This window comes from Dermacentor andersoni, chromosome 10 (assembly GCF_023375885.2).
Source record: "Dermacentor andersoni chromosome 10, qqDerAnde1_hic_scaffold, whole genome shotgun sequence".
Lineage (NCBI taxonomy): Eukaryota > Metazoa > Arthropoda > Arachnida > Ixodida > Ixodidae > Dermacentor > Dermacentor andersoni.
The window spans coordinates 10,142,389-10,168,444 of record NC_092823.1 but is presented as its reverse complement, the minus strand read 5'-3'; the positions used below and the strand labels follow the sequence as shown (position 1 = coordinate 10,168,444).

The following is a 26,056-nucleotide window of genomic DNA, read 5'->3' as shown; positions in this document are numbered from 1 at the left end:
GTTTTAAAGGGACCCTGAAACGATTTTGACGATATTGTAGAAATGTACTCAGTCGTTAGGGTAGGCTCTTCTGATCATTAATTGATGCGTCTAAGTGCTCCACGTAAAGCGTGTAATTTATTATAATGTCTTAAAAATCTACATCGCTACCCATTGCAGCAACCCACTAGGGTGAGTTTTCAGCCACCCCTCAGTCGGCAACGCCAAGTGATCATATGATGGCAGTAGGGCAAGCTATCCGATTGGCTGCCCAGGGCGCGTCATCAATAATTTTTCCAACCTTATGGTGAACAAATGTTCATAATATTTGGAATGTTCGTTAATTTGTTTCTATAAAAAAGAAAGTAACAGAAAAAGAATGCATAAGGACAGTTTATCACTACACTCGAGACTTCCGGCACATAGCAAGTGTCGTCTGCTTGTGTTACAGCTTGCTCTGTGTTGACAACAGCTCCACGGCCAGTGTTGGTCTCGATTTTTCTTACTGCGAGCATCATGGTTCACCCTTGTTGCGTTGTGGGCTGCAAACTTAGCGACTGACAATAAGCCAAGCTGCGACACCTAGTTAGTATGCCAGCACTGATAACAACTCAGTTCATATACGAAGGTCTGGAAAGTGTTTTCTATCGATGGAATATGTCCGTGAAATATAATTGAGTGCTTTTTTTCCCTCGGAAGCTGAAAAAATGTCAAATTCATCCTAATTGCCAAATGAGTTTTCAGTTTAGTAGTGGACCACACTGTATGTGCTTAATGGGAATCTTCTATTGCCTAGAAAGTTTTGGTTTCCAGTTTTCTTCCAGAAAACAACAGTTTTTCCATCTTCGTGCCAGGTGGTTTCTGTGGTAATCGTCTACTCATTATTTATTTATTTATTATTCCCCAAAGGTCTCTAAACGGGACATCACATGAGGAGTGGGCACATATTGAAAAACGGCATGTCAGGTTAGGTAGTGTGACTTGATTAAAACTTCTTTCTGGGCGAGTTGGTGCATACTTGACATAAAAATTGTAACAGCGCCAACCCATGCATCCACAAAGTGTTACTGTGTGGATGCATGGGTTGGCGCTGTTACAATTTTTATGTCAAGTGTGACTTGAAAGATGGTATTTGATGGCAGCTTTGAAACGAGAAATGCAGTGATGAGAGTGATGTCAAGAGGAAGGGTATTCCATTGACGGGCTTTGTGTAGAAAAAAAATAATGTTGATACATAGTGGAATGGGCGCGTGGTGGATGGACAGCTTTAGGATGCGTGTGGCGGTAGAAGCGATGGGCTGGGATGATGATTTGGTAACCTGTGGGCTGTGAATGAAAGAACCTAAAAAATGAATAAAGACAAGCGAGGGAAGACACAACCGGGATTTTAAGGCTGAGACAGTTATGTTATAGGAGTAGCGAGAAAGAATGAATCTGGCCAATCTGCACGATAGACAAAAGCGGGGAATGCGCATCGTGTCACTTAGCACAGCTCTGTGTGGTCATCAACGCTGCAGCATCGACGGCGATCAGCACCAGTGGCCACCATATTTACCAAAGGTGGTGGCTGTGAACATGTAACAGTCATTCTGTGCACTTGCTTTCATTGGCGAGGTGGTTTGTCAGCTTTCTGAGGGTTGTGCGACCGCTGTGAATAGGTTTGCATTGATTCAGTAATTGTAACTTTAGTCACCGACACCCGACAACGAAGCTCTCATTAAGTCTAACGGGCTAGACAGTGTAGCCAATGGTATGGCCTTGACAAAAATTTGCTGCCGGCTGATGTGTGATGGCAGCCAGCAAACTGTCGTGGAAAGCTTGTTGCTCCCGTGTTTGTACTGGTGGCTCATCAGTGATCGGTTTGAAGATCACGCGTCTAGGTTAGATTGACGGCTGTTGAAGCAGTGTTCGGGTCGACGGTTGACCAGCCGGCAACCACCGTGAGCATGTGTGCCAGGTTGGTCTGTGTGCTCGAATGTGGGTAGAAAGCTCCCAACTGCGCGAATCGGCTTGCCTTCCGGTAGCTAATTGGCTGAGTCTTCAGACATACTTCCATGCTTTCCACAAGCGCTGCTCTTGTTGTTCCCCCTGTTTGTGGAGTGTTAATCTTTTCGATCGATCTGATCGACGGGGTTGAACCTTATACCAGTAAAGATTGCATGCCGTGGAAACGCTGCATGCGTCGGGGAACCGAACACGGCCGGGTCACTCACCAAAGTACCAATATTCGAAAAATTGAATACAGTAGAATCCCGCTGTTACGTTCCTCACTGCTGCGTTTTCCCGGCTGCTACGTCGTTTTCATCCGGTCCCGGCATAGCTTCCATAGGATCCAATGTATAAGGAACCCCGCTGTTACGTAGTAGCTGTGAAAACGTTCCCGCATGATGCGTCGCAACCCGAACCCGCCTGGGCTGAAGTAGGCAACGTGCTCCAACCGCCATTTTGGCTTTCGACGAGTTTTGACCGGGCTTGGCCGGGCTTGGCTATGGAACTGGCTGCAAGAAGCCGCACGCCAGTTCGAGAGGCCGCCACTAGGTGGCCATTCGTGAAAAATGCTCTCACTATCATCACTGTGATTACGGTCACCGCATGGTTTGTTGTACGGGTCGACTCACAGAGGAAGGAAACTCAGGAGAGGCCCTGACGTCACTCTTTGTGAAGCTATAGCTAAAGGGAAGCCGGAAGTTGGCGTTGCTCCGCCTATCGAACCAGCTCTCCTCTCTTGTTTACATTTCTCGCGAAACCACGCCGCGCTGCGCGCAACCGGGCTGCTCGGACATGCGCGCACGCTCCGCAGCAATACTAAACAATCGTTAGCATGATTACGCCAAAGAGGACGAAATTTCCCGCGGATATTCATTCGTCTGTTGCCATTGCCGTGGCGCGGTGACGACGAGGAGCACGAGTCGCATGATGCCGGGGAGTTGCGAAATCCTAGCTTTGGAGAAGCCGTCGCGGCTCTGGACCTCCTCCGCAGGTACGTCGCACCTCACAGCGACGCTGACAGCAATGCAGCCTTCCAAGCTATTGAGAAACGTGTGGTGATTTCTAGCGAGTGAAAGAAACGGCAAGCCACCATTCTAGACTTTTTTAATTTCTAAGCGCACTCTGTGGAAATAAATTGTCTATACTTGAAGCTGCGCTTCTTTCATTCTTTTTCGGAGCTTTCCTCACTGTTGCGTTTTCCCGGCTGTTACGTTTTTTTTCCTTGGTCTGGTGAAAAACGTATGAACGGGGTTCCACTGTATTAGATATTCAATTTGCGAATCGAATTATTCGCTCACCTACTAAATTCGAAATCAAATATTCGTGTAGTCGCACACCCTCACTTATGAACAGGACAGACAGGAGGCAGTATGATACCTTTGTTAGAAACATTGTTGGGCTAGTTATTGCACATTTTGAAATATACAGTGGAACCCCGGTTATACATCCCCCTGTTTTGCGACGACCTGGCTTTTACGAGGGATTAGCGCAGTCCCAGCGAAGTCCCCATAGAAGCAATGCATTAAAAACCCCGGTTATACGACGCAATTTTACGTCTGACCCGCATATACGACGACCCTCGCAAAGCGCGGGACATCGTATAACGCGCCTTTTCTTCTCCACAATCACTTTCTACCTCTCTTCTCGGTGGCGTCGCCTCTTACGCATTGGGGAAGCGTTTCTCTCCGCCCCACCAGCCGCTCGCAATGCCTGCTATGCTGAAATAGCACCTTTTCTTCTCCACAATCACTTTCTCCCTCTCTTCTCGGTGGCGTCGCCGCTCGTTGCTTTGCGGAATCGTTTCCCTCCTTCCAGTTTCCCTGCAGCAGATCGTTGCGACCTGCTGCAGATTGTTGCGACGACAACGTTGCGATCTGCGGCGAGGTGTTGCTAGATGACACCATCGAGGAGGCTTTGCCTAGTGCCGACACCGCTGCGAGATTGGACGAGGACAACGACGACGCCACAGATGCCATGCCTGTGCCTACCACGTTTGCCGAGGTGCTACGGCGCATAGACGGCATCTGGAACTTAATCTGTTCATCTGACGCCACAGAAGACCTCCTTTTGGAGGTTGCCCAACTTGAGCGCAAGCTCTTGGTTCACGGATCAAACAAGATCCAAGAGAAACTTACCGACCTTTTTCAAAGTTTGCGCTGGCTGGCGGAAATCGCGGCAGTGGGCAGTGGAGTGCCGTAAAGGTTCGTTTGAATAAAGCAGGATTGGTACCTGTACTGTAGCATTAATTGTTATCGCATTTACTTTTTTGGTAATTTGGGTTTCCAAACCCTGCAGAGTATGTTAGTAGTTTACATTGAAGTTTCTCCTAAATCTGTCCTGCGAAATAAGTCTAGAAGTGTACGGTGAGGGGCTAGTTGGTATGACATTATGGGAACAACGAAAAACTGCTCAAAAAAGAACAAGACAGAACAAGACGTGGTTCTTTCTCTGTCTTGTTCTTTTTTGCGCAGTTTCTCGCTGTTCCCATACTGCAAAATAAGTAGTATATTTATAGGCATAATTTATGTTCGGATTTTACGACGCCCGCATTTTATAACGCTTTTTCGCGCTCCCGAGAAAGTCGTATAATCGTGGTTCCACTGTAACTGTGGTGCAGTAAACTGGGCACTGGCTGAAGGAATAATGTGGACCCATCCTGTCCATAATGTTAGGCTGTATGCTACGGTAGACATTTACTGTTAAGAATGGAGGAGGTCATTGACTATAGCAGTCTCCTAACAATAATTTTTACCTGACAATACAGTATTCCGTGGAACTCTCAACTGCAGTGATCATTTGCCAACCAACTCAGATCAAACTCTGTTGTTGAGTCCCGTGCTCTCATGTCTGTTGTCTGTTGTGCCATTTAAACACAGTGAATGCAAAGATCCAATTTTCCTAATGCTTGGTTGTACGCTGTCACCTTGGTTCGATGCACTTTCTGACAATGGATGTTCCTTTTTGATGCAGCAGACAAGCACGTCTGTTGGTGCGGCCAGTGTCTCCCAGACCGGCACCATCACCCAGGAGCACATCCGGGCCTCTCTGCTCACGGCCGTCGAGGAGAAGGTCAAGGCCCGTCTCAAGGAGGCCCTCTCTGGAGCTCAGGTCAGGGCTCCCACTTCGTTCAGAACCACTAGAAAGCTAGTCGGCTTAATGGTGCAAACAGCAGATACACAACAATTGGCAAAAGGTGAGCACTGAGCTCTCTCACGCTGAGCACTCTAGACTGACGTCGCGAGCCAGACGGCTGGGGAGAAGATGGACGCACGCGCTTCGCACTGGCTGGAGTCGTCTGCCCCTCGTCAGAGTGAATTCCCAAACTGTTTATGGTGGTCTATCATGCTTGAAGTATTATTGCTTACGATGCACCATTTGTGCCGCATGCGTTTATTCTGAGCGGTAATCCTGCGACGAAGGATTGCAGCGAGCATCGCTGACACTGCGCTACGCTTTATCCAAAAACAGGGTCCCACGGCGGCGCACCGCTACAAACAAACATGCTGCATGTTTGTTCCATGGTGTTTTGTTTTGCTCCAAAGGGAAGCTGCGACGAGGAAAGTTTGCCAAAGTCTGGTGCTTACTGATAGCTGCAGGTATGTTGTACTGTGTCGCTGTAAAAAAAAGGGGAAAAAGAGAACTAAATGAAATTGAGAAGGAACGAAAAAAAAAGACTATCACATTCTTGAAAATAAGTTTGTAAAAACACAAAACCAAAAATATACAAATTTTATGCCATTTAAAACCAAAAGTACTTATTTAAAATGATGAATGAAGCAATTTTGTACCTTTCCTGCCTCGAGCATCTTCTCGCCCCAGGTTTGTAATGCTTTTGATAAATGCAGTGTTTTTTTTTTTTTTTTCAAGTACTTGTTAAATAGCAACTGATTCATTTGAAGCTCGGAAAACAAGTAGTAAACGTGCCGTGTACATGTAAACCAGCACAAAAGCCATGCAGAGCTGCTCTTTTTTTCTTCTGTCCCTTGCAACAAAGCCAAAAAGCAGACAAAGAACAGCATTGCAGAATGCACAGGGTTATTTTTCTTTCGCGATCCGGCATATGCTGTAGCATTCCAATAACAGGAACTCTATCAAACCAGTGATCAAAACGAAAAAGTCTTTATTTATACTGAGCATTACGCGTTTTTGAAGCACGGTTTTTTGAGCAGGGCTGTTTTAGTCGCGGAGACAGTTGGCTGTTGCACTTCAGTTATCTGGGTGGGGCCTCCCTTTTTTTCTAAAGTTCTACCCAACTGTACGCTTTCTGCATACAGTCAGCCCAATGTAGCGTTGGCAGGCCCAATGAATGTATTAGGTTTTATAGAAATAATAAAAGAGTTTCTTGTTGTTGTTGCAATCCTGGAACTTCACAGTCAGAAGTTGCCACCCATTGTGCCTGACGACTCAAGCCAGGCACCATCGCTGGCATTGACCACCCTTGTATGTTCTGGCTTGCTGCGTGGGCAGGATCCAGCAATCTTCAGCAGCTTTATTTATTATTATTTTTTGCTTTTTATTTTTTCTGCTTGGTCTGCAGCATAGACTTTTATTTAGGAGAGAGACCTGAGTCTTGGAGACCAAAATATCACTAACAAATCAATTTTTCGTTTCCGCTATTTTTCTTATCTACATATCATGGGGCACCTGCTGAAAGAAAACTAGCTTAAAATGTTGTCGTTGAGGAAAAAAAGTTTTTATCCTACGAAATGCTCAGGTTTGCAGCTATAAGTCCAAGCATGTTGCCTCTGAGATCTTTCACGAGGACGCGAGCAGCCACGGGCTCTGCCTTATTTCGGAGGTCATGCTTAGGAGCTGCAGCCTAAGTCATGCGTCACTTTTGGCGAGTGGTAATAGCGCCCCCCCCCCTTTTTTTTTTGTCAGCTTCAGTACAAAAATTGGCTACTTCTGCAAGTTTTTCGTTACTCTTCAACTCTAATGACAAACATGAAATTTTGCATGGAGGTTCCTCTATACTGAGACATTCTAATTGAGAATCTATCAAGGAAGAAATGGAGTTGAGCACATCACATGATGAATGGTGGATGCAAATGGTGGTCTATTAGAAAGTGAATGGACTACTGCCATCATGGCACCGGCAGGTCTGCTGTGCACGGGGTGAAGTTGGTCTCTTGGAGACCACTTGCAGAGGTCTTGCAGTGTACATGAACGAGGCTGATGACAAAGCAGATCTCTTGTGCTGCAGGCGGAGATGGACGTACTGAAGCGCACTCACGATGAGCTGACGCAGGGCAAGACGAAGCTGGACGACATGATCAACCGCATGGACAGAGAACAGGTGGGTGCCGTGTGTGGCCATCAGAGGTGCACTTGAGATGTCAAGCTTCATATTGCAAAATTCATAATGCCCATGCTGTGTTGTACATGAGCACTAAGATGCTGATAACTTGTGCAGCACTGTTAATATCTGCGGGGGAAGGGCTACCATTTGTAGGGATCATGCTTCTAAACATGTACTCGGTCATTCGTGTAAACATCCTTCAGTACAGGGTCACCAAAGACTAGTCGTCCCAAGGACAGAAGCTGATTGTGGCAAATAAAGCTTAAAAGCTGACTCCTGCAATCCTTAAGGGGGACACGAGTCTCAAAAACCGAAAATCGCGAAAAAAGTCGATTTTTGGGAACTGCTTGTTTCGGCATCTGTAATGCCCAATCTACACCGCATCAAAACGATTTGCCCGAAAACACACCCTAAGTGTCCGAAAAAAAATTATTTTGTCAGCATGGATGGCGAGAAACGACCACAACATCGCACAGAAACACTGGAGTTCACGGAGCTATTTCTCGTCTTTCCCGCCGCTCAGCACCGCCATCTTGTTATCGTTCGAAAGCTCACAGTTCTGCCTTTCAGTTCCCCACATCTTCGCCACTGAATGCTGCATAGAAAAAGTGCAAACGTAAAACAATTAAGAGCTGGTCTGCCAAAACTTGCGATGCATGCGGCCCTCCAATTGGCTCAGTGGGCCAGCATGCTGAGAGGCACCTTCTGATTGGCTGTTGCGTAGCAGACTAGCTCGTCTGCTAGGCCTGGCAGTGGTTCACTTCGGAAACGGCTGATATGCCATTTCTTTGTTCATTGTATTGCGAACAAGCGGCAAATCCACCCTCTCTAAAAAATAAAAAGTTTTAAACCGAACATGGGTCTATGAAAAGTGAAGTGCGAGCCGTCTGCTTCCTACAGCAAGAAAGAGGCGGTTATCCCAAGATTCAGACAAGCCCACAAGATCGCGGCGAAGATAAGTCACTGCGTCGTGCAATCTCATGCTGCATCGGCAATAATGCAGCAGGAAAGCTAACCATTCCGTTTTATCCCTGCACGTAGGTTTACTTCGGAGACTGCAGACGATGTGGCGATGCCTATTCCTGTGCCCCTCGTGCATACACGGGTTTGTGTTGGTGCATTCCAGATTCTGTTAGGAGCCTATATGTGTGCTTAATGTCTACATCAGTGGAAGAATCTTGCGTTCTTAATTACATTGGAACCCCAATTATACGACTTTCTTGGGACCACGAAAAAGCATTGTAAAATGCAACCGTCATAAAATCCGAACATAGATCATAAAATCCGTCATAAAATCTGAACATAGATGGGCCCTCAGATTAGTTCATAACCTGCCAAGTAGACACTCAACAAAGAACTTATTTTTCAAGAACAAGATCATTAACGTTTTCAGCCTCTATGCCTATAGACTACTACGCACCTACAAACTAGAACAAAGAAGATGCTTAAGTAATATATCTGACTTAGCCCCGATTGAATTATTTCATTGCACATATCCACGCCGGCATAAACCACACTGGGTATTACCAAAAGTAAGAACAAACTATGGGCGCCAAATGGTAGCATTTCAACTTCCATCCTTACTTAACAAATTAATTGATGAAAATATAGACTTGGGAAGTATTAGCTGCTCTAACCTTCGCAACTACTTTCTCATTAACGCGTCCCTTTGATTGTACAACATTTAGACATCTGTGAACGTTTTTGTGTCTAATTGTGTTATAAGCGCATTTTTGGTTGCTGTTCTTTCGCTGTTTCGTAAGCGTTTTTGCTCTCAGTTGCTGTACTTGTATTTCTTTTGAATCGGTTTATATTTTTTTCACACACACAGGTGATTGTGTATTTTGCGTACTTGTTTTTATACTAATGCTTTCTTTGACTTTGTATTTGCTGTCGTGACAGAGGTGCCGTCGCATGCCACTGCTCACCTGCTGTACGGGGGGTGGGAACTTAGTCAAGCGTCAATCGCTTTTATTCCCATCCCCTCCATCAATGTAATGGTGATGGAAATAAATCATTATATTAAGATTGTGCCTATAAAAATACAACTTATTTCGCATGACAGATTTACGAGAAACTTCAATGTAAACTACTAACATATTCTGCAGGGCTTGGAAACCCAAACTACCAAAAAAGTAAATGCGATAAGAATTAATGCTACAGTACAGGTACCAATCATGCTTTATTCAAATGAACCTTTACGGCACTCCACTGCCCACTGCCGCGATTCCCACTAGCCGGCACAAACTTTAAAAAATGACGGTAAGTTTCTTTTGGACCTTTTTGATCCCTGAACCAAGAGCTTTCTCTCGAGTTGGGAAACGTCCGAAAGGAGGTCCTCTGCGGCGTCACGTGAACAGATGAAGTTCCGGATGCCGTCTATGTGCCGTAGCACCTCGGCGAACGTGGTAGGCACAGGCACAGCATCTGTGGTGTCATCGTTGTCCTCGTCCGATGTTGCAGCGGTGTCGGCAGTAGGCAAAGCCTCCTCAATGGCATCATCCAGCAACACCTTGCCGCAGATCGCAACGTTGTCGTCGCAACAATCAACAATCGTCGGCCTCCACATTTTGGCGAAGGTCGTGGTGAGGTATAAACCCTCGAAATCGTCGGCGGCGAAGCCTGCATCGGCCTCGAGCGGCATCGAGGTTGTTGCATCTCCAGCAGAGGAGGCAGTCTCTCGCTTAAAGCCACAGTGCTTGAACTAGTAGTGATTGTGCTTCGCGACAGTGCGTTCCACGAACTGGCAATAAAATACATGGCGTCGAGCACAGTGATCTTTTTTTCCAACTCGCTGCGCTCCATAGCCGCCAGCCGACGCTGCACTAACCGCTTCCGGTACCCTTGCTTGACGCACTTAATGATGCTGGAATCCAGCGGCTGCAGCTGCCTTGTGCAGTTGGGCGGAAAAAAAAAACAGCTTTTATGTTCCTTGGGCTGGATGTATCGGGTGGGTGGCATGGTGCGTTGTCCATGAAAAGCAATTTTTTCCTTGCCTTAGCAGCCATTTTGTTATCCAGCTGCTGCAAAAAATTGCTGAAGAGCGAAGACGTCATCCATGCCTTTTCGTTGAGGCAACGGCGCGTGCCCCTGAGCTTGACGCGCCGTAGCAGACACACCAACAGAAGAAAAATAAAAACCTTCAAACCAGTGGAGATGGCAGAACAACCCTTGAACCCATAACCACACGCGCACGACGCATGATCCAGCGAACGCAGAGCCACCGCGCCACTCAGCAAAGAGAAAGGGGCGAGTGGCAGTCGCACCGTACTCTTCAATACATGTACCAACACAGGTAGGGGCGAAAATACGAACTTGTAGAAAGAGTCAACAGATGGCGTGGCCAGTCCAGGAGCGGCAGCTTTGCGCTCAGGCGCGAAATTTTGAACGCTCGATAGAGAACGTACCGGTACGTCAGTGACACTGTGTGGGGGAAGCGCAAAGACGTACCGGTACATCCGTGACAGCGAAAGGGTTAGAAAGAACATACACTGCCTTACGGAGAGTAAAGCAGTGCAATGCCGAAAAACATGAAACTGAGAAAAACGAATCTAAACTTTCAGTTCACTGTAACTTTTATTGGCCTAGCAATATGGCAATATGAATTCCTTCACCATGTAGCCCTGTCCTTCAGCAATAAGTTCATGACATATATGTGGCCACTGTGCAAAAATAACACTGAAATATTCGTTGCAACATCATGCATAGTTGTTGAAAGCAATGTAAGAAGGCTAGCACTATTCACTTCACATTTCTCTTTTAGAGTCTTGTTGAACAGGGGGCACACAAATGGCATCTCTGTTAAGGGGGGAGACGGGTCACCAAAAAATTGCGGGAAAAAATGGGTTTCTTGAAAGTGGTATTTTCATTATATGCAAACACTGCGGCATGTTCTTACCAAGTTTGCCGCATCATGGATCAATATTTTAGCCGCAATGTCAATTTATGTAACAGCCGCGAGCTATATTTTGACAGAAAGAAGCATCAAAAGGGGGGCTTTTTTCATGCCACGCCGCTGCTGAACGACGTATGCTGTCACAGCCATCTTGGTCGTGCTGGAAAGAACTACTTCAATCTCCCGCCACATTTTCATTCGTCCCCGTATTCGCTATTTAGAAATACCGCACCGAAAGAAAGCCCAAGCGTGTGACCCCATTCGCCCATTCAGTGCACATGACTAAATAAAGGCCTGCGATTGGCTTAGGCGGCTGGCATCGTCTGCTACGGCGCGCAGACGGGCTTGGAAATCGAAGCATATGAGCGAACCGTGATGCCATTTTGAAAGCCTCTAGCGTAGCGTGTAGTTATGTCGGAAGTTTACCACTCGAGACAAGTTTGGCAAGAAAAGAAAGCGAGCGCACTACAACTTTGAAAAGTTCTCTGACCCTGCCGAAAAACACAGCGACGATCACCCGCCGGCAGTTTCAAGTGACGACTGCGACACATGATGCAACGGACCTGGCGAGAGCGAGCTAGGCCCAACGATGGCGTTGGCCAATAGTGATCGCAGTAGCAGCGTTCGGCACGACAGAAAGATCGTGCAGCCAGCGGAATTGCTCCAACGGCAGAAGCAAGCAGGGGAAAACATCCAACAACTGATGGGAACTTCGGCAACGGAGCAGAAATTGGACATGTGTATGAGCGTCAACGACGGTGTGGACGGGCCAGCGGAGATATAGTTGCGCTTTTATGTTACCAGTGCAGAAGCGATAAAGCGCTTTGGTTTCATGTCTAAAGTGCAGTCTCTGTGGCGGCTTCGTGACTTTTGACTCAGAGGAGTGAGAATACGGCCTTGCTGTCAAGCTTCTCGCCATTTGTGAAAACTGCGGCGATGCTGTTTCCGAGTGGAGCTCGCCACGTGTGAGAAACAACAAAACGTTCAACATCATAGTGTACGTTCTCGTCGCTCGTGCCATGATTAGCACTAGAAATCAACAGACAGCGAAGAATGATGTTTTTGCTGCAATGAATATCTCGCACCGTGGCCTTCATAACAAAACGGTGGCAAGGCTATCTCAAGCAGCAGCTGGCATTGGCGTCTGCTGCCCAAAAGCTGATGGGCGCGTGTGCGCTATCAGTAAAGTTATTGTATAATGACTTGAAACTTGTGAACTCCAGGCATATAGCGGTATCCTACGATGGCTCGTGGATGACACGAGGCCATTCTTCGCACATTGGAGTTGGCACGGTCATCGAACCATTCTCCGGACTTGTGCTCGACTACGTTATCGGGAGCAACTTCTGTGCTAGGTGTGTGCTAGGCCCGAAACCTGGTGACCCGGACTATCAAGATTGGAAGGCAAGCCATATGTGCCGAAAAAATACGAAAAAAAAGCAGAGGAGATGGAAGTTGAAGTGGCGCTTATGCTGTTCCAGAGGTCACTTGAGCTGCGCAAACTGAGGTACACCGCAGTCCTCTCAGATGGTGATAGTTGTGCATTTCTTGCTGTCAGGCAAGCCAAAGTGTATGGCTTTGTCGTGCCAGTCCAGAAGGAAGATGCGTGAATTACGTCCAAAAAAGGATGGGGGCTGCTTTGCGCACTCTCGTTGCGCACAAGCGCTCTGCTTCTGAAACACTTGGTGGCGAAGTAAAATTGACGGGTGACCCGATCACCAACTCGGTGCCTAATATCGATGGGCATTAAAATCCAACAGAGGGGATGTGAAGGCTATGCAGAAGGCTCTGATGGCAACATACCACCGCATCACGTCAAACAACAAGGTTTCAAACCACAGTCTTTGCCCATCTGCTCAAGACTCTTGGTGCCTGGTGGCAAAGGAAAATTGACGGGTGACCTGACACCAAACTCAGTGCCTACTATGGATGGGCATTAAAATCCAACAAAGGGGATGTGAAGGCCATGCAGAAGGCTGTGATGGCAACATACCACCGCATCACGTCAAACGACAAGGTTTCAAACCAGTCTTTGCCCATCTGCTCAATGTTGTGTCGGCAGCGGCAGGCAAGCGGGGGGCCCCGACGGGCGAACGCGCGGCTAGCGCCGGCGCAGTGAAGGAGACACGGAGCTAACTGCTCCCGCTGAAAACCGGAACGAAGACTCCGCCGACCTGCGGCTGTTTATTACTTATAAAGGCTTCACCTGCTAGATGGCACCTCCCGATTGGTCCAAGCTTGTCACATGACAGAAGGGGGGTGCGCCATCTAGCTAAGCAATTACAAAACATGCATGTGCGATGACACAGAGATCTGACAGGGGGCGACACTATACTACACTCAAGACTCTTGGTGCCTGGTGGCAAGGGAAAATTGACGGGTGACCTGACACCAAACTCAGTGCCTACTATGGATGGGCATTAAAATCCAACAAAGGGGATGTGAAGGCCATGCAGAAGGCTGTGATGGTAACATACCACCACATCACGTCAAACGACAAGGTTTCAAACCACAGTCTTTGCCCATCTGGTCCAGACTCGTGGTGCCTGGTGGCAAAGGAAAATTGACGGGTGACCTGATCACCAAACTCAGTGCCTACTATGGATGGGCATTAAAATCCAACAAAGGGGATGTGAAGGCCATGCAGAAGGCTGTGATGGCAACATACCACCACATCACGTCAAACGACAAGGTTTCAAACCACAGTCTTTGCCCATCTGGTCCAGACTCTTGGTGCCTGGTGGCAAAGGAAAATTGACGGGTGACCTGATCACCAAACTCAGTGCCTACTATGGATGGGCATTAAAATCCAACAAAGGGGATGTGAAGGCCATGCAGAAGGCTGTGATGGCAACATACCACCACATCACGTCAAACGACAAGGTTTCAAACCACAGTCTTTGCCCATCTGGTCCAGACTCGTGGTGCCTGGTGGCAAAGGAAAATTGACGGGTGACCTGATCACCAAACTCAGTGCCTACTATGGATGGGCATTAAAATCCAACAAAGGGGATGTGAAGGCCATGCAGAAGGCTGTGATGGCAACATACCACCACATCACGTCAAACGACAAGGTTTCAAACCACAGTCTTTGCCCATCTGGTCCAGACTCTTGGTGCCTGGTGGCAAAGGAAAATTGACGGGTGACCTGATCACCAAACTCAGTGCCTACTATGGATGGGCATTAAAATCCAACAAAGGGGATGTGAAGGCCATGCAGAAGGCTGTGATGGCAACATACCACCACATCACGTCAAACGACAAGGTTTCAAACCACAGTCTTTGCCCATCTGGTCCAGACTCTTGGTGCCTGGTGGCAAAGGAAAATTGACGGGTGACCTGATCACCAAACTCAGTGCCTACTATGGATGGGCATTAAAATCCAACAAAGGGGATGTGAAGGCCATGCAGAAGGCTGTGATGGCAACATACCACCACATCACGTCAAACGACAAGGTTTCAAACCACAGTCTTTGCCCATCTGGTCCAGACTCTTGGTGCCGTCAGAATGCTGCGCAAGCAAAAAATGAGCCCATCCCAAAGCATCGATATAATTTGCCTGTCCATGTTTGTCAAGCCTGTCTACCAGTGTATGAGCGCCTCTCAGAAGAAAAATTGCTTCAAAGGTGCCAGCGCAGCATGACCCAAAACAATAGTGAATGCCTGCATTCAATGATTTGGGCATTGGCACCTAAGCAACAGCATCCCTCGCTTTTTCTGTTGAAGCTGCGGTGCCTGAGGCACTAATTAAATTTAATTAGGAGAATGAGAGAGCTGCATCTGCCATACTTCAAGAGCTTCATTTGAGCCGGGTATACCGAACAGCATGAGAATGGCCGAGAAAGATAACCGGCGAGCAGCAGCATCAGCCGCAAGCGTGTATCTGCAGAAAATCTGAGACAAGCCTTCAAAAAATGCCATTTGGGTAGCTGTAGGCATACAAATTACGTCCCTGGTGGCTACTGACCATTTAGACATGTGGATACATCATTGGTTTTGTTATATTTGAATAAAAATGAGCTTGTCCGTTTTCTTGCGCTTTTTCAAAACATGAATTTTTGAATATTTGCATCCTCCCAGGAGTGATATTGCAGTAATTGGGGCAACTAGAATTGTAATTTTTCTCGCGGTACTGAGCTACATGAATAATGCGACCAGATTTTTGTATCTCAGTTTTAATATTTTTTTATTGTCCAAACATTGAACAGCCACATTGAACCCATTTTGAACAGAAAGCTTTGATCTGCTGTATAATTGCTAATAATTGTTATACCAAGAAACTATTTTATTATATATTAATTTTTTTATTTGAATACTTTCAAGGCCCATAGGGTGTTACAGAAGGGACTGGGAACAATGAATAGGAAATAAAAAAACACAAAGCAAATCTTGGGTAACATATTTAAGCGCACTTTTTAAGTCACTGGGGTTTGTAATAGGTACAGTGGAGGGGGCAAGTGGTTCCAATCATTGCAAGTTTGAGGAATGAAAGAATGAAAGTGTTGGTTAGTGCGACAACGAGAAACATGCACTTTATAACGATGGTCAATATGAGGCGATATGAATGGAGGGTGGGAAAGTAATTCCTGCTTAAGACGACGGTTATGGTAGTAAATCTTATGGAATAAGGAGAGACGTGGTCTTTTCCTGAGTAAGGAAAGGAATGGAAGCTGTAACGCAGTTTTCATAGGTGAAACACTGGAAAGACAGGATTAGTTGGAAAGAATGAAGCGTGCGCTACGATTCTGCACAGCTTCAAGGCGACTAATAAGACTTTCAGTAAATGGATCCCACACAGCTGATGCACACTCTAGTTTGGAACGAACAAAAGTTTTATAAAGAAAGATTTATAAAGAAAGAGAGGGTGCTAAGAATCCCTGGCTCCGGACAGGCCGCCATTGGAATATGAACCTGGCAACGTTTAACGCTAGATTGTATCTAGTGAGGTGAGTCTAGCAGTGCTATTGGAGGAACTAGAGGGCAGTAAATGGGATATAATAGGGCTCAGTGAAGTTAGGAGGTCAAAAGAAGCATATACAGTGCTAAAAAGCGGGCACGTCCTGTGCTACCGGGGCTTAGCGGAGAGACGAGAATTAGGAGTCGGATTCCTGAATAATAAGAATATGGCTGGTAACATACAGGAATTCTATAGCATTAACGAGAGGGTGGCAGATCTTGTTGTGAAACTTAAATGAGAGGTACAAAATGAAGGTTGTACAGGTCTACGCCCCTACATCCAGTCATGATGACCAAGAAGTCGAAAGCTTCTATGAAGACGTGGAATCGGTGATGGGTAGAGTGAAAACAAAATACACTATACTAATAGGCGACTTTATTGCCAAGGTAGGCAAGAAGCAGGCTGGAGACAAGGCAGTGGGGGAATATGGCATAGGCACTAGGAATAGCAGGGGAGAGTTATTAGTAGAGTTTGCGGAACAGAATAATATGCGGATAATGAATACCTTCTTCCGCAAGCGGGATAGCCGAAAGTGGACGTGGAGGAGCCCGAACGGCGAGACTAGAAATGAAATAGACTTCATACTCTGCGCTAACCCTGGCATCATACAAGATGTGGACGTGCTTGGCAAGGTGTGCTGCAGTGACCACAGGATGGTAAGAACTTGAATTAGCCTATACCTGAGGAGGGAACGGAAGAAACTGGTACATAAGAAGTCGATCAATGAGTTTGCGGTTAGAGGGAAAATAGAGGAATTCCAGATCAAGCTACAGAACAGGTATTCGGCTTTAACTCGGGAAGAGGACCTTAGTGTTGAAGCAATGAAAGACAATCTCGTGGGCATCATTAAGAAGTGTGCAATGGAAGTCGGTAACTCCGTTAGGCAGGATACCAGTAAACTATCGCAGGAGACGAAAGATCCGATTAAGAAATGCCAATGTATGAAAGCCTCTAACCCTACAGCTAGAATAGAACTGGCAGAACTTTCCAAGTTAATCAACAAGCGTAATACAGCTGACATAAGGAAGTATAATATGGATAGAATTGAACACGCTCTCAGGAACGGAGGAAAGCCTAAAAGCAGTAAAGAAGAAACTAGGAATAGGCAAGAATCAGATGCAAGCGTTAAGAGACAAAGCCGGCAATATCATTACCAATATGGATGAGATAGCTCAAGTGGCTGAGGAGTTCTACAGAGATTTATACAGTACCAGTGGCAGCCACGGCGATAATAGAAGAGAAAATAGTCTAGAGGAATTCGAAATCCCAAAGGTAACGGCGGAAGAAGTAAAGAAAGCCTTGGGAGATATTCAAAGGGGGAAGGCAGCTGGGGAAGATCAGGTAACAGCAGATTTGTTGAAGGATGGTGGACAGATCGTTCTAGAGAAACTGGCCACCCTGTTTACGCAATGCCGCATGACCTCGAGCGTACCGGAATCTTGGAAGAACGCTAACATAATCCTAATCCATAAGAAAGGGGACGCCAAAGACTTGAAAAATTATAGACCGATCAGCTTACTGTCAGTTGCCTACAAGGTATTTACTAAGATAATTGCAAATAGATTCAGGAACACCTTAGACTTCTGTCAAGCAAAGGACCAGGCAGGATTCCGTAAAGGCTACTCAACAATATACCATATTCACACTAGGTGATAGAAAAATGTGCGGAATATAACCAACCTTTATATATAGCTTTCATTGATTACGAGAAAGCGTTTGATTCAGTCGAAACCTCAGCAGTCATGGAGGCATTACGGAACCAGGGTGTAGACGAGCCATATGTAAAAATACTGAAAGATATCTATAGCGGCTCCACAGCCACCGTAGTCCTCCATAAAGAAAGCAACAAAATCCCAATAAAGAAAGGCGTCAGGCAGGGAGATACAATTTCTCCAATGCTATTCACAGTGTGTTTACAGGAGGTATTCAGAGACCTGGATTGGAAAGAATTGGGGATGAAAGTTAATGGAGAATACCTTAGTAACTTGCGATTCGCTGATGATATTGCCTTGCTTAGTAATTCAGGGGACCAATTGCAATGCATGCTCACTGACCTGGAGAGGCAAAGCAGAAGAGTGGGTCTAAAAATTAATCTGCAGAAAACTAAAGTAATGTTTAACAGTCTCGGAAGAGAACAGCAATTCACAATAGGCAGCGAGTCACTGTTAGTGGTAAGGGAATACATCTACTTAGGGCAGGTAGTGACGGCGGATCCGGATCATGACACGGAAATAATCGGAAGAATAAGAAAGGGCTGGGGTGCGTTTGGCAGGCATTCTCAGATCATGAACAGCAGATTGCCATTATGCCTCAAGAGAAAGGTGTATAATAGCTGTGTCTTACCAGTACTCACCTACGGGGCAGAAACCTGGAGGCTTACGAAAAGGGTTCTACTCAAATTGAGGACGACAGAACGAGCTATGGAAAGAAGAATGATAGGTGTAACGTTAAGGGATAAGAAAATAGCAGATTGGGTGAGGGAACAAACGTGAGTTAATGACATCTTAGTTGAAATCAAGAAAAAGAAATGGCCATGGGCAGGACATGTAATGAGGAGGGAATATAACCGATGGTCATTAAGGGTTACGGACTGGATGCCAAGAGAAGGGAAGCGTAGCAGGGGGCGGCAGAAAGTTAGGTGGGCGGGTGAGATTAAGAAGTTTGCAGGGACGACATGGCCACAATTAGTACATGACCGGGGTTGTTGGAGAAGTATGGGAGAGGCCTTTGCCCTGCAGTGGGCGTAACCAGGCTGATGATGATGATGATGATTCAAGCATGCGATTAGCATTACTGAAAATATAATTAATGTGTGGTTGCCAAGACAGGTTAGGATAAATGATGACCCTTACGTGTTTGTAAGTAGTCACTTCTTTGAGAGGGGAACCATTTATGTTATGCTCACAGCGTTAGCGGAAAGTTTACGAGAAATGTTAATTAGTTTGCTCTTCATTGTGTTGAGTCATTTTTCATGTGTTACACCAGTAAGAAGTATTGTTAAGGTCAGTCTGTAGTAGTGATGGGTCATTATCAGAAAAAATCATGCGATATACAACACAGTCACCTGCAAAAAGTCTAATAGAGGTATTAATACAATCATGTAAATCTTTTATGTAAATTAGAAAAAGAAGGGGCCCAAGGACAGAACCTTGGGGCACCCCTGAAAGGACAGGACAGAGAGAAGAATCATAGCCATTAGCAGTTACAAATTGCTGTCAGTTTAACAAAAAGTTCTTTATCAAAGCAGGAATGTTAGAGTCAAGATTTAGTTTACTGAGCTTAAGATAAAGTAGTTCAGGGCAGACAAGGTCAAAAGCCTTAGAGAAATCTAAGAATACACAATCAATATAACATCCCAAATCTAAAGCTACTAATAGGTCATTAGTAAATAAAATAATTGCGTTTCACAGGAGAATGTCTTCCTGAAACCATGCTGATGAGATGTGAAAAAAAGAATTGGCTTCAAGAAAGTTAACCAGGTAAGAATGTCTGGACCCACTGGCGTTTCCGCTTCCTGGGCCTCTGCCGCCTTTACACACCCGACGTCGCCCCCTATGGATAGGGCCGAGGCATGGCACCACGCACAGAGCTACCGCCGCAACATTCTCCAGCATTTGGCCAACCCTGAGAAACTATATCGCCGCCCACCCAGCACATTTCGCAGGATAGAGGCGGTTCTTCTTCGCCGAGCTCAGACCGGCCAGCTTCTGTCACCAGCAAGGCTACACCTCATCAACCCACACTCATACCCGAGCCCTAAGTGCCCGGCACGCCCGGCCAGAGGTACGGCCGAACATCTTCTGTGGAGCTGCTCTGCCTTTGACACGGTCCGTGAAAGGACACTACGCTCCCTGGGCGGGAACCGACCTGGCACCCTGCAGGAGTGGCTCGACCTGCCATTGCACATCGGGCTCAAGGACTCAGTCCAGCTTTGGAGTGCTTTTCTGAACTTCTTCAGGGACAAGGAAGGGCCTGGCCGCCTCTTTGCAGAGCTGACCTCGGGACCACTCCACCTCGAGGAAGAAGAGAGCACCGGTCCCCCTCCCCCTCCCCCATAGAGCACCCCTTTTCTGCCGCAAGGCTTGGCCTATTAAACGCATAAATAAAGACGTATTAAAAAAAAAAAGAATAAATGACATGTTCAAAAATCTTACAAGGGACACTGGTCAATGATATTGGCCTATAATTTAGCGCAGAATGAATGTCACCAGATTTAAACAACGGCACCACTTTGCCCACCTTCCAATCAGAAGGCAACACACCAGAATTTAAAGTCTGAGCTAAAAGGTAATAAAAAAAAATGGATGAGTAAGCAACCGTGCTTTTCAAAAATGTGTTTACACCATCGACGCCGCATGATCACAAAACCTTCAACTTGTTAATAAGGCCAACGATACCATCATAATCAATTACTACAGGATCCATATTAGGAAAGTTAGCGTCTCAAAATTCTGGCAGGCACTCAGCACGCTCATCTAAAAATGTTTCTGAAGATACTTTGTTGAATACATAACAACATCGCGAACGAGAAACGGTAATGCCACTGTCGTCAGTTATTGACAATACGTTTTCACGCGCACCCTTAACAGCACTCCAGAACTTCTTGGGGTCGTCTTTTAACAAAGGAGGTGAGGTAGTGCCAAAAAAAGTGTGCTTAACGTCCTTAATCGTATTTCTATATTTTCGGGTGATCTGTTGATATGCGGATCAGTCACTGTGACCATTCCTGAACTTTATTTTTCGAAAAAAGTTTTTTTTTTCTGATTCTGAAGGCGCGCCTTAGGGACACAATAAACCAAGGTGACCTTCGTTTGCGACGGATGACCTGCAACGGTACATATTTGCTTGTTAGACATTTAACTTTACTTTTAAACATTGACCAGTTTACTTCGACAGTGCGCTCGTAAAAGCTGGGCATGCAGCCTTCCAAGAAGGCTGCTAGTTCACTATTGATAACTGAAAAATCAGCCTTCTTATAATCTCTGATGGATTTTGTCTCACTGGTGAGGCGCTCAACAGCTGCTTTAATTGAAAAGGTAACAACACAGTGGTCGCTCAGTCCTGGTAAAGAACAAGTGAATGCACAAGATCAGGAGCTGTTGTAAGAATAAGATCAAGTACGTTAGCGCTGGACAAAGTAGTTCTCGTTGGAGTAGTGACTAATTGAGTGAAGTTGAAATCACAGCATAACTTCACGAAGGCGGCACTTTCACTTGAGGACTCTTTGAGAACAGGAAAAGGACTGGACCAATCAATGTTAGGGAAATTAAAGTTGCCTAAAATAAGAATGGGTGTGTGAGGGAACCGGACGATAATAGCATTAAAAGTATCATGTAAATCATTTCCTACCATTGGACACTGGGACACTGTAAATCAGTTCCTACCATCGTGAAGCTTATGGTTCCTAGTAGTATTCAGCTATGTACCTAAAGAAAGACGTTGATGAGTAGCTTTTGCTTCATTGTACCCAGAAACAATGCTAATTAATGTTAGTTAACTTAAGAACTAATTTGCATATTTTAAGAACAATTGCATATTTGGAATCAGCATAAAAATCTAAACAAGGATATGCAGTTTCATAAAATTTGGTAATGGGGGTCTTATTAAAGGTCAGAATACCCACTTCCCCCCTTAAAGCATTACGGATTTCTAGCCGCACCTGGGACACAGCACGAGTCCAAGGAACTTTTGTACGATCGATAAATTCACGATTGCAAATTCAATTGTGCTGTCGTTGACGTCCTCTTTCATGTCGACATCTAGCAGCACGAACTTTCGCTTCATTTCAGACTGGGACGCCAGGCACGTTTTCCGGCGATCGCTGCATGCTCGCTACTTTCTTCAGTCGTGAAGAAAACGGTGTCTACATGGTCTGTGCCAACACGCGTGGTGTGGGCGGACGGAGTGTTGACGCTAGAGTGCTGGGTTGCAGCTCGAAACTCGATCCAGCAGACTGTCCAGGTAGACCAGCAACTGGCAACTCCAGGAGTATGACAGGCCTAGCCGGCTTCCGTTGTGCATTCCACAGCCACTTGACGCGTAGTAGCCAGTAGCCTTGAGACGACGACTTCCTCCAACCTTTTCGGCAGCAAAATGGGCACCTTATCAAACATTGTCGTGAAGCAAGCGGCTTAACAAATGTAGACAGCGTAGACAGTGGCATGATGAAACCAGAGATAAACAAATGTAGCGAAACGCAAGTGCGGTCGAGCACACACCGAATAGCGCTAGACCAATAGGAGCAAAGTGCGTGGGGGGTGTGTGCGCTTTGGCCAACCAGCGGCTTGGACGCATTCTTCAGAAATAATGCAATAGCGTTGGTTTCCCTTCACCGACGGCGTTTTGTAAAGGCGCAAAATGCGCACAATGAAATGGCGGCCGCTGGCCACTGCATTCGCTAATGGCGACGGCGCAAAGTTCGAACATTTTTGGCCAACTGCTGCTAATTTTGCGTCCACCCTGGCCCATATAACTGCAGTTTTTTAATATTTTCCTATTAAATTTAGCTTCTAAATTTCGTGGAGGAATTCTTGAATGTATAAGAGTAGCGAAAATGCACTTTTCCGAAAATAGATTTTGTTGCGATTTTTCGCCGTTTCAAAACCCTCGTCTCCCCTTAACAGTTTCAGACGAGCACAGCTTGGCTTTGCCGAACTGCTCCAAAACAGTTTTGGACAAGTGTAGCTTGTTTCGTCCGCTCAAGACAGTATCACCTTTTGAGCGTTTAGAACGAGACACGCATGTTTGTGGCCTAGTTGGTGTGTTGCTACGTAGATGGCAGCACTTGGGAGGCAGTTTCTTCTTTTTCAACCGCCGTTTCACATTTCTTTGGGGGGCACCTCGTGTTTCAAAAAAATGAAGTCCGGTGGAGGCGACACGTGTTGCTGGTCCGTCGCGTGAAAAATAACCCTTTTGCCGTCATCCAGTTTTTCGGATGATAATGATTCAGACACCAAAGGTTACTTCGTTGCTGGAAGCGAAAGTGATAGCAATAACTTCGAAATTAGCAATTCATCAGATGAAGAAGACTGCTCAGAAGACACTGTTACCAGTGCGCATCATTGGCAGCGTGTCGACATGAACGACATCTCCTCAAAGCCTCCTCGGTTTCCAATTTTGGGCGTCCCTGGTAAGGCGTGGTGAATAAAACTTTCTGAACTGCACTCTCGCTCGTTTTTTTTTATTGTTGATTACCAGCAGGTAGTTGACCTCCTTTATCGTGAGCAATAATAAACTTTATTATGCTAAGTTTACTCAGTATTTGCTTGAATTTCTTTTTTCAACAGCGAAAACTTGCTTTTTCAAAGGAAAATATTGTTACGGAACAGTCGCCACAGTGTGGCTACACTGAGGAGGAGGAAGACAACATGGGCCACGCTTCATATAGCGTCGCTATTTTGGCCTTCTGTTAGCGTCCCTGTAAATAGAGTGTAAATAGCATCGGGCTTCAGCTACATATAACATTAATTTGGTGGAGGTGGACGTACCCCGTACCCGTAATGGAGCTTTGCAGCGGTCGCAACAGCGACAGTGCAACTTCAGCTTTTGCTGGTGGCACTTCATCTACACAACAGTCTCCGCCTGCAGCCCCGACCTACTTCGCCGTCCCCCCCCCCCCCCCTCCCCCCCGGGATCCTGGTGTGTTCAACGGAGTCGGCAGTCCTGATGTTGACGACTGGGTCCGCTTATACGAACGTGTCAGCACCAGTCACAGGTGGGATCTGACTGTTATGCTTGCGAACATTCTTTTTTACCTCGACGGAGCTCCACTTGCATGGTTCCAGACTCACGAAAAGGAGATCTTGAGCTGGGATCTCTTCAGAGAGAAGCTCCGCGACCTTTTTGGCAATCCGTTCGGTCGCCAAGTCAATGCCAAGAAAGCCCTTTCCACACGTGTACAGACGTCGACCGAGTCCTACGTGTCGTACATTCTCGACGTCTTGGCCCTTTGTGCCAAGGCTGACCCGACCATGTCCGAGGACGATAAGGTTAATCACGTCCTCAAAGGCATTGCTGACGACGCCTTCAATTTACTGGTGTTTACGAACGTCACCAGCATTGATACGATCCTCAAGGAGTGCCGCCGTCTTGAGCATGCTAAAAGCCGCTGGGTATCCCAGCACATCATGCGACTTCCCAACACAGCTGCTACGTGATCCTGTGAGGAACTCTTCCACCAGCCGTCGCGATGTGACAACTTGACTCGCATCATTCGTCGTGAGGTTGAAGCGGCACAACCGGCGACCCCTTCATTCCCGTCACCTGATCATTCTGCGGTGACGATCTTCTTGATCCAGGCCATCGTCCGTCAAGAGTTGTCCAACATCGGCCTGCACTCCATTCGTTCCGTATGCTCGGAACCTCTCTCTCCACGCACGGCCCCACCGCGCCCTTCTTACTCTTATGGACAGCGCAACCCCTCCGAATGGCGAACCGTGGACGACAAGCCGATCTGTTTTAACTGCCGATGCATTGGACATGTCGCTCGCCACTGCCGCAGCCGCTGGACTTCTCTTACACGCTATTCTCCTAATTTACACCCTCGCCCCTCTAGTGCATCCTTTTTCTTCGCCCCTTCTATGCCCGCTCCATCATTTGACCCTGCGACGCCTTTGACACAACCCCGCTACTCCCGCTCGCCTTCTCCCTCCCGTCGTCAATCTCGTTCACCCCCGTCTCGCCGTGCTCCTTCTCCGACCTACTCGCCGCACCCCCGACCGGAAAACTAGACAGTGCAGCTTCTGGAGGTGAAGCTGCAATGACGTCATTAGCACGAAATGCTCGCTTCACATTACCCACGAACAAGAATCTTTTGGACGTTCTCGTCGACAATGTTCCTGTGTGCGTGTTGATTGACACCGGGGCGCATGTGTCCATTATGAGTGCTGCTCTTCGCCGTCGGTTCAAGAAAGTTCTGACGCCCGCCCTGAACCGAATTGTACAAGTTGCCGAAGGAGGGACGGTCGCTATTTTTGGCATGTGCTCTGCCCGACTTACCATTGCTGACAGACACACTGTCGTTCTCTTCACCGTCATCGAGCATTGCCCTCACGAACTCATGCTCGGTCTGGATTTCCTTGCCAATCATTCTGCCCTCATTGACTGTTCGGGCAGCTCCCTTCGCCTTGACTTGCCTCTTCTTGCCGGCCCTGTGGACCTGCCTCCAAGCCGTTTGAGCTGCATGGATTTTATTTGCCTACTGCCTCACTCTGTGACACACGTCGAGTTGTTGTCCTCACCAGCTGTACCTGACGGTAATTACGTGGTCGCACCAATTCCGGCAGTTATACTTACACATGGTGTTACCGTGCCGCACACTGTGCTGTCAATTACTGGCAACCGCACCTGCCTTCCCCTTGTCAATTTCATGCTAACCATGCAAGTTCCGCCTTAGGGGATTTCATTGGCTATAATTAGCGCTTTCCAGGATAATGAAATCAAGCCATTCACAGTGGAAGATCGTCACAGCTCTGCCCATACCGTGATGTCATCGCACGGTACTGAAGTCGACATTAAGATGGTTTCCTCTGACCTTACACCTGCTCAAGCTGAAGCTCTTTGCTGCGTTCTTGAAGGCTATCGCGACATTTTTTACTTTGACAATCGACCCTTAGGTCAAACGTCCGTCGTGACCCATCGCATAAACACTGGCGATGCGAACCCTATTCACCGACGTCCATATCGTGTTTCTGCATCAGAACGAGCTGTTATCCAACAGGAAGTCAAAAAGATGTTTGCAAAGGACATTATCAAGCCTTCCTGTAGTCCCTGGGCTTCTCTCGTCGTACTTGTCAAAATGAAGGATGGAACGTGGCGTTTTTGTGTAGGTTATCACCACCTGAACAAAATCACAAAAAAGGACGTTTACCCTGTGCCACGTATTGATGACGCTCTAGACTGCCTGTACGGTGCCACCTATTTTTCTTCTATCGACTTA

At 46.6% G+C, this 26,056-nt stretch overlaps 1 protein-coding gene across 3 annotated transcripts in view; it reads left to right on the top strand.

The window, feature by feature from the left end:
* The window catches only part of TSG101 (tumor susceptibility gene 101), a 167,519-nt gene that overhangs the window by 60,862 nt on the left and 80,601 nt on the right, over positions 1-26,056 (top strand). For 2 of the 3 annotated variants that reach the window (XM_055065379.2, XM_055065378.2), the window contains exons 8-9: positions 4,939-5,076; positions 7,172-7,264. In XM_055065379.2, coding sequence (XP_054921354.1) covers positions 4,939-5,076; positions 7,172-7,264 — 231 coding nt within the window. The remainder of the gene's footprint in view (positions 1-4,938; positions 5,077-7,171; positions 7,265-26,056) is intronic. The other variant, XM_050169060.3, reaches the window with a different exon arrangement.